Source organism: Lytechinus variegatus, chromosome 4 (assembly GCF_018143015.1).
Source record: "Lytechinus variegatus isolate NC3 chromosome 4, Lvar_3.0, whole genome shotgun sequence".
Lineage (NCBI taxonomy): Eukaryota > Metazoa > Echinodermata > Echinoidea > Temnopleuroida > Toxopneustidae > Lytechinus > Lytechinus variegatus.
Genome location: NC_054743.1, coordinates 17,435,297 through 17,450,652, shown reverse-complemented (window position 1 = coordinate 17,450,652; position 15,356 = coordinate 17,435,297). Strand labels below are relative to the sequence as shown.

At 35.0% G+C, this 15,356-nt stretch overlaps 1 protein-coding gene across 1 annotated transcript in view; it reads right to left on the bottom strand.

Moving 5' to 3' along the window:
* Positions 1–15,356, bottom strand: part of LOC121413520 — an 83,484-nt gene that overhangs the window by 12,457 nt on the left and 55,671 nt on the right. Inside the window, exons 5-6 of the mRNA XM_041606353.1 lie at positions 5,327–5,372; positions 4,116–4,185 (exon numbers count right to left, since the gene is read on the bottom strand). Of these exons, the coding sequence (XP_041462287.1) occupies positions 4,116–4,185; positions 5,327–5,372 (116 nt within the window). The remainder of the gene's footprint in view (positions 1–4,115; positions 4,186–5,326; positions 5,373–15,356) is intronic.

Genomic DNA, 15,356 nt, shown 5'->3' with positions numbered 1-15,356 from the left:
GCACAATGCTGAAAATTTCATCAAAATCGGATGTAAAATAAGAAAGTTATGACATTTCAAAGTTTCGCTTATTTTCAACAAAATAGTTATATGAACGAGCCAGTTACATCCAAATGAGAGAGTCGATGATGTCACTCACTATTTCTTTTGTTTTTTATTGTTTGAATTATACAATATTTCAATTTTTACGAATTTGACAATTAGGACCTCCTTGCCTGAAGCACAAAATGTTAAAATAATGGAATTCCATGTGTTTAGGGAGGAATGAAACTTCATTTTACATGACAATGATGAGAAAATCAAAATATTTCATATTTCATATAATAAAATACAAAAGAAATAGTGAGTGAGTGATGTCATCAACTCTCTCATTTGGATGTAACTGGCTCGTTCATATACATGTAACTATTTTGTTGAAAATAAGCGAAACTTTAAAATGCCATAACTTTCTTATTTTACATCCGATTTTGATGAAATTTTCAGTGTTATGCTTGTTGAATTTTTCTCTTTTTATTCAAATCAAGTTTTTGTTGGGGTGGACTTGTCCTTTAACCTTAATCTTAGCCAAGGATACTAATGATCTTCATAACACATTGATTTCTGAGAATGAATAACATGACCATCGTGAAAAATATCAGGTCTCAGTACAAATGATCTTGATGTATATGATGGCATGATGCTAATATCTCCATCGCGTGACACATTAAATAGCTCATCAGTCATTGAACCTATACTAATAATTAAGTCTAAACAAAAATAAAGACTAAAGAAACATTTAAATCAAATAACCCACTACAAAATATACAACACCATGAACCAAGTACAATTTGAGCATGATTTCAAACTAGAATTGCAAGATTGTATGACTTTACTATAACAATTTTTTGGGTAAGAATAGTCAGTATAGTCTGCATGATCTGAGTGTTCGTCTGTTCAGATGTCACATATAATTATGACAAGGTGTTTGTATGCATTGTGCCGAGCGTTTTTTTTTTTTTTTTGTTTTTTTTTAGTATTTTTGTTTTTGTTTATGTTATTTGCTTGTTTTCAGCTGGGCACAGCCTGGACCCCTCTTCTACAAATTCAGCAAAAGGGGAGCTAGGACCCAGAAGTATTAGTCTTGCAATGATGACATAACAATGTATTATTCATTGCATCAATGGATCGACCACAATCATCCCATCAATGGATCGACCACGATGTGCAATTGATTGTAAAATCAGACATAAGATCAATTACTAGGCTTTGTGTAATGAGACCGTGGTAAGAGATGCAGACAAGTCAATAGGTGTTTTCAGACCACCTTACACATTCACCAGTTACAGGTATTTTCTGATCAAGAAATTTGCCCGATCTACCCCGATCAGAGAATATTACTTGTAACATCCTCAAAAGAAAGTAGGTACTTGTCAAAAGAACAAGAATTTCGTGATGATTTTCCAAGGGCACAGGTATTTTGGCAATGTGAAAGCAAATTACAGGAACTTCCTTAGTCTAGCGTGTAGTTGGACGCGGGCGCCATGGGTGGCTGCTGAACTAGTGATTTTGAATCTCACACCTTGCCTGCTTACCATACTGCGCATGCTCGTAAGTTCGAGAACTTATCCCTAAAGGGTCTTCTTCAGGTCAGTTTGAATGCAGAAAATAATTATTTATTTTCTAGTCTGAACAAGTTCTCATAATTTAACGGGTGCTACCGGTAATCAAGGCCGTCTGAAAACACCTATAGATGATGGATGATCATGGTCATAGAGGGCTAGACAAAGAATGTAAGGTGATAACCATTGTACATACTCTACGTTCCCCGGAGTACATTGAGCTTTTCTAATATGATGGTCTCCATCAATTTCTGTCTTTAAATGTCATTTATAGAACTGATGTTGATTGATGAATGATGCTTCAACTTTTTACAGGTTGAAGTTTAAATTGTTTTAATTACAATATGGAGAGATAACAAGGTTGGGCTTTGAAATGATACATATGCAAATTACTGGAATAATCAACTCCCTATGGACGGTGAAAGTGATGCATAACGAGTTCATATAAACAAGCTTTCAACTTTTGAAGACTATTTTAATAACTGAAAAGGAACAAATTTCTAATTCTATCTACTTTAGCTGAAAGAAACAGAAATGTGAGACATTTGTGTGAAGCACTTCAATATTGGAGACTGGTTCTCTATATCATTTGATATAAAGTTACATTCTCTGTCAATTAAAAACTCCTTATTGGTCTGTGTGCAGATACTGTCATATGTTAGAATGCAGGCAGAGACCCTTGGTTTTTGCAATTCCTATAGTGAATAATGCAAAGTCTGAAGTAGCGAGACTAGATTCACTATGTACTGTGGCTTGCTTACACAGACAGAGCATTTGACATCTAGTCTCCACTCTAGACCTGTTTATTGGTTTAAGTGTCAAATATGAGTCTGTGCTTGCAGACTAGTCATATGTTATCATATTTGTAATTAGGTAATACCAATATCATTATAACAATCTACATTTACTAGAATAATCATTAATGACTACAAAATGTCAAACAAATAATGAAATAGAAGTCACATCGCCGTCAGGCAAAGCTCGAAAGCATCAATTTCTTACCACTACACCTGAAAGAAAATTTGAACCAATTCAATTTCTTGTAATCATTAAATCCTAATCTCACAAATTACCAATAAATGTAAATGTCATTGGCTGGTATTAAGGGTGTTGAAATATCATGACTAATAGCTCCCCCTAGAGGGCCGCTATATCACAGCCACAATTAAAGTCATTGCTACATCATCTAAAACCACTCAACATCATCCAGTGCTAGTACAAGAATGAAGCTTGTTATCCACACAGGTCAATGGCCTGGAAGAATGGACTGGAACATTCTTGAGTACAGAACTTTTCTCTTTCTTTTCATGTCAAAGTTACGTCATAAGAAGCAGTTAGAATTGCACAGTCTAATTTTGCTTAATTGCAAATCATCAATATTCTATGTCAAAATAAATAATATATCAATTTTTTCCAAATTACATTGTAGAATTCCATATCATTCTTTCATTCCAATTTTAGATGATGCTATTTAAATCATTTCTTTTGATATTTGTATAAAGTGAATATGTTTTTTTTTATTGATTTCTGTAAACGTTGTTATAACATGTCCAGGTCAGGGCGAAAATCATATCAACTACAGTTTTACTTTGTCCTTTCCTTTGCAACTTGGATATGTACATGTATGGTGAAATATCCTTCATTTTTTTTCTATATTGTTATAACTTTGTTGTTCCTACAGTATTGTATTTGACCTAGTAAAAATGCCAAAATAAACTAATACTAACAACCAAAGTCAACCCTGAAGAATATACTGGGTACTTTCAACAATATTTGTCCACCAAAAAGTCGTCATGGTCAGAGTTTGTTCGAGAGGATATTGAACTTCAACTTATCTTTGAATAAAAATTATTTAAAACCAAGCCTGCTGTTGATGCAAATTTTGCTTACGTTTGAAATTTTTATCTGGAGTCTAGCAAAGATTTTTAGTCAAAGATAACCCTGAAGATTATTGTTGGAAATTTTCGATTATATTTATCCCCATAGAGAAGTCATGGTCAGAACTTGCTCAAGAGGCTGTTGAACTTGGACATGTTTTTCGATGAAGCAAAACAGATTTGCAAGTAAAATCAGGTGGTTTGCTTAGTGCACACTTCAAAATCTGCAATCCTCAACAATAAAGCATGAAAAATATTAAAAAGAGTGAAAGATTAAAAATATTGGTCAGGGATAAAAGCTAATGAAATTATTTTAAAATAAATATAAAACAACATAAGAATTTAAGATGCATTTTCATCCCCTTTCACCCTATCCCAAAGGAAAAATAACAATAAATCAATAAACAAATAAATTTTAATCTAAATGTAAAAAAATATATATTTTGTAATTTACCAGGTGTGAGATGCCCTATTAATTCTTATGATAAATCTATTACAATAAAATTCCATGCAATCAACTACTTAGCTTTTATTTCTCACCAAAACTATTCTCTTCCGAACAATCATTATAATTCAGTCATTCTTATTGAATCATAAAGCGAGAGATAATTGGGTACATAAAACATGATCATATACTTACTTCCTGATTTCGTTGTATGTGTTGTAATACTTTCTGTGTTCCTGCCAAAGTTCACGTGAAAAGATGACACCTAGGAATAGAAATACAAGGAATTATATGTTAAAGGTAAGAGACAATAGTTGCAGCAATTAATTATTTCATGAGAAAGTCTTTTAAATAAAGGTTAATTATAAAAATATCATACATCTAGATCCGGTACAATAATGTGAAATTATCTTTGTAAAAATCATGAAATCTTAACTCAAAATCAATAATTCTGTTGTTCAGTAATTCAGAAAAGCATATGTTGGACAGTGTATTAATATTTCTCGAAAAATGCCCAAGATTTTATGGAAAATTCTGTGCTTATTTTGCTCATTTCTCAGCTATTACGCATTTTCTTCCAGAGCTATTTGGCACATATTTTTATACATACAAATACTTTGGTGGTAATTTCATTGGATTCTGTTCGAACTCATTTTGAGATCATTGCCACAACTGGTATTTATCTTTAAGGCTTTATTTTGAAACCACTTTCAAATGTACAAGGTAAAGGCAGATGAAAACTATGGTGAACGGTATCATTGATTATCAACTTTATGAGGTTAAGAGATGCTTGTGAGGGCCAAGCAACGCACAACATTCATGAATGGTGTATGCAAATTGTTCAGATGATAATGCTGTTACATACAATTCCCCTATTCCTCTTTAACATTGATGTTACATTGCTTTTATTTGTAATGATCTTAACCCTTTGATATCTTATAGTTAGACATACATTTATAACTGATTGCCATTTTTTCACTCGATTTTCTATTGTGCCAGAATTATTTCATTGTTCATTGTTTTTATCAGCGAATAAATTATACAATTAGTAGTTTTAAAATTAGTTACTGTTCCCTTTTAATAATTTAAAATATTTTAGTTTGATTCATGTTATCATTTAAGTAACAATATTTGTTTATCTATGTTACTAAGTATTGTTATCTTTGATATAGATTTTGACTTTATTTTCATGTATGATGTGATGATTTATGCTGTTCTTTATGTTTTCATCAGGTCATTGATGAAAAACAGTTTTATACTGATCTTTTGTACCTGATTAAATATGTTCTAATAAATAAATAAATACCTTAAATTTGGATATGAGATGTCATTTGAATCGAGCGATTACTACAAACTGTTTTTCTTTAATCAATCAACTTAGGAAATACAATTAAATTTGTTCTTACCTATAGGTTTGTGTCTTGTATTCCAGCTTGTGACTAACTCCTCTAACTGCAAATGTGAAAAGAGGAAAATACAACATGTAAGTGATAATAGACAAGGTAGATCTCTGTTAATATAAGAATTTGACAATATGAAATCAATTTTATAATTTCTGAAAAAAATACAGTCTTTATTAAAAAATAATAGCCAATAATATAAACATAACAATTATTCGTATTTCAAATGTAGTAAAATATGTTTCAGTTAAAGAAATATACTCAAATGTCATAGGTAAAAAGAAAGGTTACTTTTTCAATCCTGTGTTTACCAAACACCTTTCTTCACTAGCATGCATCTTCTGTATACATCTATTCAATTCATTCATTTTGATAAATGTTATTACAATCTTTTTAAACACATATCGAAATGATTAAGCAAAAAAGTAATATTTGTGTTTACATCTTTAAAGTAGAGAAAATTTGGGATATATTTGGAAGAAAAATTTCAAGGTTAGACTTGTTGAATATGGAAACTTGAGTCTACCAACATTTGAAAGCTGTCATCATGTACATTATTAGATGTAACGTGAAGCTTCGTGGAATGCATTTTAGGTATTTCTACAGTTCAACTCAACTGGCCCATTTTACAAATGTTTATTCCTTCAAATCCCTACATCTGCAAGTGGTTGACTTTTGAGCAGGCTGCCCTACAGAAATATCTCTTCCTTCCCTTCCTCTATTTATTTTAAAATAAGAATATCTATTGATTCCACTGCATTTCATCCAAACCAAATAAAATGAGAATTATAAGAGTTATGTACAACATTTGACATAATTCAATATTTCAATTACAAAAGATATAATACTGGCAATATGATGTAAGCAAGAATCTGTAGCTTAATAATATCGATTCTTAATCATATCCAAGACCCCCCCCCCCCGGTACCATTATACACATTTGGGCTTAATTGTATCATATTGTCAAAAATGTAAATGGAAAAACAAAATGCCCCGCAGTTCAAACTTGGGAACACGACCTGATCATGAACCGACTTTAGAAGAAAATCGCATCATGGACCGATCGCATCAAGGTATTAGTTTGAAAATCAACCAGCTGTCCAATCTGGTGGCCTGTTTCATAAAGAATATACAACTACTATAACTTTGCCATTCTTGTGATTACCATGGTAACCAGGCTCAGCAGCCAATCACAACCAATGATTCTATGGAAGTTACAATACTGGCAAAGTTGCAATAGTTTTTTCCCGGGGGGCCACTTCCATTCACAAGTGGATACCATGCGCGACCATGGGGTCTCAAAAAGCACCCTTAATACGTAATTTCCATATTCTGAAAATGCACCCCTTAACAAGTATTGGCGTGTGAAACCCTACCCTTAAAGGGATCGTTTAACTTTGTGAGAAGCTGATTTAAAAAATTCTCAAACTAAGATGAAATATGTTTATGAGTTTATGTATTTGTTCCAAGAAACCCTAGAAATCATCTTTATTTCGGATGAAAAGTTGTTAGTATGTGGGAATATGTGATTATATTGGATCGCGTCTACTAGACGATTTTTCAAATCACTGAGACTTCGCCAATTTGAAATAAATTGTACGACTCCCTCTGCCGTTGAGATCGTACTAGTATTAACGGCTACGCAAGCGAGAACTGTCAATCAACCAACAGTGAATAGGGGGGGGAGGGCCTCTACGGCCGGTGTCGGCGGCTGCACTGAGAATTGTAAACATTACATGCAGCGCATGTTCCGCTGGCCCGTGCCGTGTAATGTAGCGCCTTGCCGGTTCTTGGGTGTCGAAGCAGAGAAATTCACTTTCAAAGAAGAGAAACAGAATCTGAGCGCAATACAAGATACGTACAGACCCTTTTAGATAAGAAAAATTGCGGACTTACTGATTCCTCGCCGGGATGATAGTAACGTGGCAAATTTGGGTCGATGTATTACTTGAAGATAAATCTAAAGTGTAGCATAAGAATATGTGCGATCCAAAACATATCATACATGTACTTGCGAATGGAATAAGGACATGTGGTCTCTCGAGCTCTGTGTAGTATGTCGTGAACTGAGGGGAGGATCCGGGGCCGGGGGAGAATGCCTTCATCCCATGCATGAACGTTTCATAGTTGATGTGGGTATGCAAATTACTTGGTATTACGTAAGACTCTTCTCATATCGCTCGAAAAATGAACATAATGCAGGACATAATGTTTTCATTTCTAATGCATGTGCAGTCATATGATTATAATATTTCATATATTTAAGACTGAGCTCTGATGGGCCGAGCACAACTGCGCTGGCTGGTCAAGGAGGGGAGGGGGGCAAATCCGACTTGCACCCCCTTTTTGAGAGTAGTAATCAAAACTTGTGAGGTAAATATGCCATACATTTTTCCCACGTGTGCACCACCCACCCCCCCCCCCCCACCCCTTGAACGGGAGGTCCTTTCCTCTTCTTTTTTTTGCTTGACAAATTTTTGGCGAAATACCTTTTAGATGAAAACCTTTTTTTTTTTTGCCATGTCAAAATTTTCTCAGGAAATGGTGCCCCCTCCCTTTAGAAAGTCCTGGATCCACCCCTGCACAACATAAAGCTGTTTATCTCCCCCTCCAACACATAACTGCACACAGCCAAACAACCAATGTAATGTGATTCCTAAAAAGAGTTAGTAAAAAGAGTTCGTGCAGTATAATATATATATATATATATAAAGGTATATCTTGGGCATAAAAAGGACATAAAAATAATTGCATTCTGCGGCCGGCGGCGAAAGTATAAAAATATTAGATTCTGGATTGGCAGCGTTGAAGCATAATCTTCCGCCGCCAGTGCCAGAATGTATATTTTTAGGTCCTTCGGGGATGGTAAGAAATATTTCCATCCACGTTTCACATCAGCAGATACAATACTTATTATCATTTAGGAGGGATGTCCCATGCAACTAAAGTCTGATTTTTTAAGTACATCGTAGCTTTATTTTTATAATCATGGACCTACTATGGCCTAAATTAATGATGCCAGCGCGAAGCGCAAGTTAATGTTCACTCTTATATTTCGATTTGAAAGGAAATATAGGAGCGCGAACTGTTTTATGTACATGTACATCTTAAACGGGTCATTCTACTCTTGGTAATCAAGCAGGGTATGGATATCTTAAACATTTTGATTTATGTTCTTGCGTATAACATTGTTTAAAATTTTGGCATGAATCATAGAGTGTAATTAAACATTATGATTCAACCCACACACACACCAAATTATCCATATCCAACTATTACGATAAATTAAAAATTAGCAAGATCGAGGATTGTCATATTGTAAGCATATTGCTTTTAAAAAAATGACTGAAAGCCGAGATTCAAACTTACTATTTAATTTGCATTGATTATACAACAGAATGGTGCGAGCGCGGAGCACGATGCACAAGTTGAAAATTGTTAATATTTTGACATGAAGAGCTGAATCGGGTCATTCTAAAATACGGTCTTATGGTAAGTGTAAAGATTATACGCTAAGCGAGCTGAAATTTGCTGAACATTGGATAAACTGTTCTGTAATATTGCATATTTTCCTAAATAATGATAAGAGCGCATGTAGAACGCAAGCTGATTTTTTTTTTATATATTCGCGATTGAATTTTTTTTGTATAATGATTTCTATTTTTCTGTTTTTCAAATCGTTCCTCTTTCCTTATTTCATTCACATTTATTCTTCTTCTTCTTATATCCTTTCTTATTGATCCTCTCTGTTTCCCCTTGCTCTATATAGGCATAGGTAGAAAAGCCCAAGAAACTCCAGAATCCTGAGACGTCAAGATGGTATTTTGTACCAAAAAATATGAAGTCATGCACCAACCTAAAAATATCAATTCAATCGGATTTTTAAAAAAATGTGGAAAGACACATAGTGTTCGGCGACAGGGCATATAAAGTTAAAGAATAAAATAAAGAAATGCTAGTAAACGCAGAGAGTTGAGTTTTAAAAGTTCCTCGATCTTATATTCAAACCCTATATTTTTATTTCAATAGCATTTTCGTGAAATTCCTTATATAAAATTGCATTATAAAGGGTTATACATGTATAAAGCTATTCCCGGGATGCACGGTTTCAAATCTCCCGAAATTTTCGGAATTTCGGGAGATTTGACCTTTTCCAGGAAGGGTTCTGAATGAAACAAATCAAGGAAATTTCGGGAAATCCGAAGATTACAAGTAAACAATAATTAAACATAGCAACTATCAACATTCATGTTATATTTTTTTAAATTGTTTGCTGAAAATTTTCTGTTCGCGCTAACGGATTTCGTAATTATGTTGATCTTTCAAAAAAGGGCATGAATAAACGGGTTTTAAGTCCTTAATTTTGTTTCGGCTGGCTACATTATTTGTACGATTTTTTTTTAAATATCAAACTAGAAATTCCAGGAAATGTCTATAAATTCGAGAAGTTTGTTTTGGATCTGTGGAAACACCGATGCACATGACCCTGGGAAGCGGTGGTGCTAAATCACCTCCAAGATTTATATGGGGGTACAATGCTATAATGTACTGGTTTGATCCAAACACCTTCATTTCGGAGGGGATTTTTTTATATATTTTTGATTGTATGATTATTTTGCTTTAAATTTTAATTGTTTTCCTTTGTCAAAACTGCTAGTTTGGTATCATTAGTAAATCGTAATATTCAACTTTTTCTTATTTTATTTCCATATTTATTCTTTCTTTTCTTTTTTTCTTTCCCTCTTCCTTTTTAAGGGGGAACTGCCCCACTTATTTAAATTCAGGAGGGCGCCCCCCCCCCCCTCGCTTCCATTTATCGATACCTTTCCCATTCCCTTCGTTGGTCTGCAAATCTTATTTCGACGTCAAAGTGTACACTATTATACAACACATGAAAGAGAGAAAATTGGGAGAGAGACGTAAAATGAAAGGACAAAAACGATAGTGTGACGTGGTTGAATTCTCTAATTATTCACAAAGTGCAACCCTGGACATGGAGGAATGGGGGGGGGGGGTCTGAACATGTCGTGATTTTTGAAATCTTGAAATGAATATCATTACATCATTATGGGATATAAACAGGGGGAAAAGACACACAAGAACATAGCAGACATTTTCGTTTCTAAAATCAAAATGTGCTTTGTTTTTTCTCCTTCTTCAATTTCTTGTCTTGTCCGAGGTTGGAGGTTGGTTGCCAGCGACCCCCTCTCTTCACGCCAGCACATTTACACACTGACGAAGCGGATCGGAGAGATGAAATCGTATATCTCCAGAATGGTCGATGAAAAAATTAAAATTATTGAAAGGGGTAGCGGGAACGGAACGCTACAGATTAAGCCAACCCGCGGCCCCCTGAAAAAAAATGGAGACGAGGGAATTGGAAGGGGCAAGTAGCGTATTTGTTCTAAATAATGATAATGATAGTAATAAAATAATATCAGATTTATATAACACACGTGTCCATCTTGTTAGGTGCTCAAGGTGCCAATGTATCATTTTTACTGCTTGATTCGTGTGATCAAAACGAACATACCTATAATCCTTTATTTGAGCCCCTCGCCCGCGCAAACGAAAAACACTCTACGAACTTCCACAACCATGCAATAGAGAGAGAGAGAGAGGGGGGGGGGAGGGAGTCGTGTTCATTTTCAAAAGTGATTATTTTATTTTATTTCTTTATTCATTTATAGTTTTGCTTACGAGCTACACTCCATCGTAAATGTTCAAAATGTTTGTCGGTATAGCCCTTGATTCTACAAACGTATACTACCGGTACCGACGTCAGACGACCATGAGTCTTGGAAGTGTTCGACACTCTCAGTCACATTTTCTTTCGCCATACCAAGGCCCAAGGGGCATTACCAGCTTTCTCAGTTTTGGCATTATTCATTATTCATTTCATTTATTTATCTGTTATATATTGGAGGGCTTGACGTTCTACTAAGCATCGAAGTTCTAATACAGTCTTATCTTACCATATCTCATAAGGTCTAAATATATCACATTTCAGCTCATTTTATTGTATACTTTTTATTTAGAACTGAGAGTTGAATATTCTGGGCAGTTATTGTAGTCATGAACAAGATGCGTATCTATGATTCATTCAAAATTGGATGGATATATTATAAGCATAACTTTATGATGCGAGCGTGAAGCGCGAACTGAAATTCTAATTTTCCGCCCAAACTCGGACATTCTAAGCACTTTTTCTGTCATGTACAATATTTTTTTATGAGTATTATTGAGAACTGAACATATTAACCACGTTTTTTGAAGTCATTAATAGGATGAGTAAGCAATCAATCAATGTGAGCGCGAAGCGCGAGCTGATTTCCCCCCCCCCCTCTCTCTATATATATATATGTAACTCGACAATCGATGCGAGCGCAGAGCGCAAACTGATATGTTTTCTGACATGAAAAGTGGACTTTCTTACATGGCGTATCTAGCAGGGGCGGCAAGGGAGGCACGTGCCCCGGGAGCCACTTTCAGTGGTGCAAAATGGAAAGAGGGATGCTAAGAAAAAAAAAAGAAAACAAAAAATGAAGAGAAAAGACAAAGGAATTAAGACGCAGAAAAGGAATACCGCTGACGGTGTGATTAATACCCCCGTCCTATGCACCTTTAATGATCTTGCATGTCCTTACCCAGAGATGAATATTCGTGACAACTTTTGATTAGTGATCTACTTATATTCTCTCCTTGAATTCTAACAAACACCCCTTATAAAAATAAAATCCTTTTTCAAACGCAAATGTCATAACTTTTAATCTATAGCTACGAGTTTGCATAATTTTTTTTTATACCTTTTCATTAATTCTTGCAAACAGTTCGGAAGTATATTTTTTCTGGTTTGTCAAAAGGGAGATAAAAACTCTCCATTAGTTTTACAAACGATAATCAAAAGGACATTTTTAGGTGAGGATATACATGTTTGTGTAAAACAATAATCAGCTCGCGCTTCGCGCTCACATTAGGGCCTACCCCAATGAGATACGTATCCTTTTCATGAATTCCTACAAAAGTCCTAAAAATTATCGATGTTTTGATTTCCATTCGTTTAGATTTATCAAACTCATTGTTCTGTAACCTCCCACAAAAAGATTCGACGAAACTTTAACGTCTACAAAACTCTGCTGTCCGTCTCCTAACGTACACTGAAACGTATGACTCCATCTCGCCAATCCTTCAGTCCTTACATTGGCTGCCTGTTGATAAACGAATCACCTTCAAAATTCTTTTACTTATACATCATTCAATCTATATTCTCTCTTCCCCATATATCTCCGAAGCTCTATCTCAAAATATTAGCATTCATGTAGCTCTGATCATCATCTGATGCTCTATTGCTCCCGACACCAGAACAAAACACAAATGGGGGACCATGCATTCTCTGTTATAGGACCAAAGCTATGGAATCAATTGTCAAATTTTCATCAACAGAAACATTCAAGTCCCAGTTGAAAACTAAATTTTGATCTCCCACTAACATTCAGGAGAATTCAAAATCTATACCCTTTCGCTTTATATTGTTGGTGTGTGTTGTGTTTATTTTATTTTGAAGCGCCACGAGCACCGAAAGGTGGACCTGTGAGCTATATAAGCCACCATTATTATTATTATTATGAATTATTATTATTGTTAGTATTATAATTATTATTATTATTAAAATTTCCCCTCAATATATTTTTTCAGCTCACCCTCGTGCTTGCATGAGTTGCTTAATTATAGATACGCATCGTGAAAAATGTCCCGATTGTAGGTCTCAATATCAATTTTCGGCTCGCGCTTGCTTTCATTGTCTGGATATGCATTATGTTAATCATTACAAAAATTGCTTAGAATATTCCTTTATACGATCTTAATAGGCACGTGCTTAGCGCTCGCATACATTGTTTACGCTAGATACGCATCATTTGCATGATTAAAAGAAACGGACTAAACTATTATTTTGTTTTGACTGGTCAACTGCCGAGTATATATATAATAGACCTACAATTTGAAAGGGGTGCGATTTTAGCACTTGCCTGGGCTTCGTTTGTTCTAGATACGTCACTGCTGACATGGGGGATATTCATTGAAACAATGCAAGCGAATAGCGCGAGCTGAAGTTTTCTATATTATGACCCGACAACTAAACATTCTAAGTAGGTTATTCTTTAAATGTAAATATCAAATTCGATGTACCTCAATAAAAAATCATTGCAAGCGCGAAACACAATAAGCTATTTTATCTACACGTATATACGAAGGTTATCATCTCAACAATATATTTTGTGATATAAATACTTGATCACGACTGGACGTTGTACAACAATAAAGAACAAGCTGTCTATATTGCGAACTAAATTTACTGATCTGAAAGGGACTATTTTAAAAGTGCTGCCCAACACGTATATAAGAATTTTGTGAATATATTGAATACTCTAATTGAATGTCGACAATTTTCGCGACTGGGACCTACGGCCGGGCAATTTTAATCACTGTACGTAAAATATGATGGGCTTAATTTTAAGGGATTTAGACATAAAACCTATACATTCAAAGCATTTTATTAGAACAGCCCTGTGTGCCTACATTACACTGATGGTATTTAGCCTATATACATGGAGTAGAGGAACATTCCTTCGTGACAATCAGTTCTATCATTTTTCCAGTAGGCGTCAGTCCGACAACCTCTTTTCTTTTACTTTTTCCCCCCTTTTCCACTTTTCTTCTTTCTCTTCTTCCCCACCCTTTTCCCTTCTATTTTCCCTCTCTTCCCTTATCCCGACAGTCACGCATATTAACCGACGATAAAATATCCAGAGTGGTGGTGGGGGGGGGGGGGGTCTTACCCTGTTAGAGATGGCTTTTCAATATTGACGGAAATACAATTATGCTCATTCACAAGCATTTGTTTTAAAATACACGAATTCAAGTGTACTGTTACTTGATGGCTGTGGTGATGATGGACTAATTATTCCATGGAATCTAAAAATTACAGTGATTGGATCGAGCAGAAACGGGAACTTTCGTGATTGACGGTGTGACTAGTTTTGTTTAAAATTCTGACTCAAACTAAGATTTTTACATTGTTTCATTTTTCATTATTTTCCTAAAATGAACATGATATGATGATATATATAAACAATGCCAGATTGAAGGTAAAGGATGCTTCATAATACGCTGAAATAATGAGGGGTTTATAAAAAAATTGTATAAAGAAAATCAATAACCAATTTACAGGTTTTCAGGTATTACGAGCTAGAAAAGAACACAAAAAACTATCTTCACGTAAGGTTCATAGGATTGTGTAACAAAAATCAGATTGCGTCTTTATACTGTAAAGAATTTACGGAAGGAAGAGCGAAGGGAAGCAGAAAAGAATAAAATAGCGGGAAAGAAATGGAAATTGAAAAAGAAATGTGATATGATTTGAAAGGTGTCATGAGCGGATTATATGGCGGAGAAATGTAAAGAATTATTGACCCCAATCATGGATAAAATTAAATACGGCTACCCCTTCCAAAAAAACACACTGTCATACATGCAAATCAAATACACAAAACAAACAAACTTATGCATAATAATTTGTAGGTCTTATACAGTCATGATATTCCAGGGTCTCGGGAGTTGAGATGTTTGGGTTTGCAAATTACTACCCTATATCTAACACGTTCCAAAATAGTCTAAAACGGATAGGCCCCGATCGATCGGAGGGGGGGGGGGAAGCAACAGGACCCGGGAGTTTCTCCCAAGTATCTTACGTGAAGATATGCCTATACCGAAGATTGTTGATGGGAACATAGGCGGCGGAAGCGGGGGGGGGGGGGGCGGCCCCCCTAAATTTTTTTGTTGATAATCTTTTTTTTTTTTGCTTGTCAATTTTTTTTCCTGCGTGATCCCCCCTAAATTCACGTGGACCCCCCTGAAACGTGTGTTGCCCCCCCTAAAATTTAGGTTGATGACCTTTTTTTTTCCTTGTCAAAAATTTTAGGTAAGCAACTCCTAAAATTTAGGTTGATAACCCTTTTTTGTGGGCGCTTGTCAAATT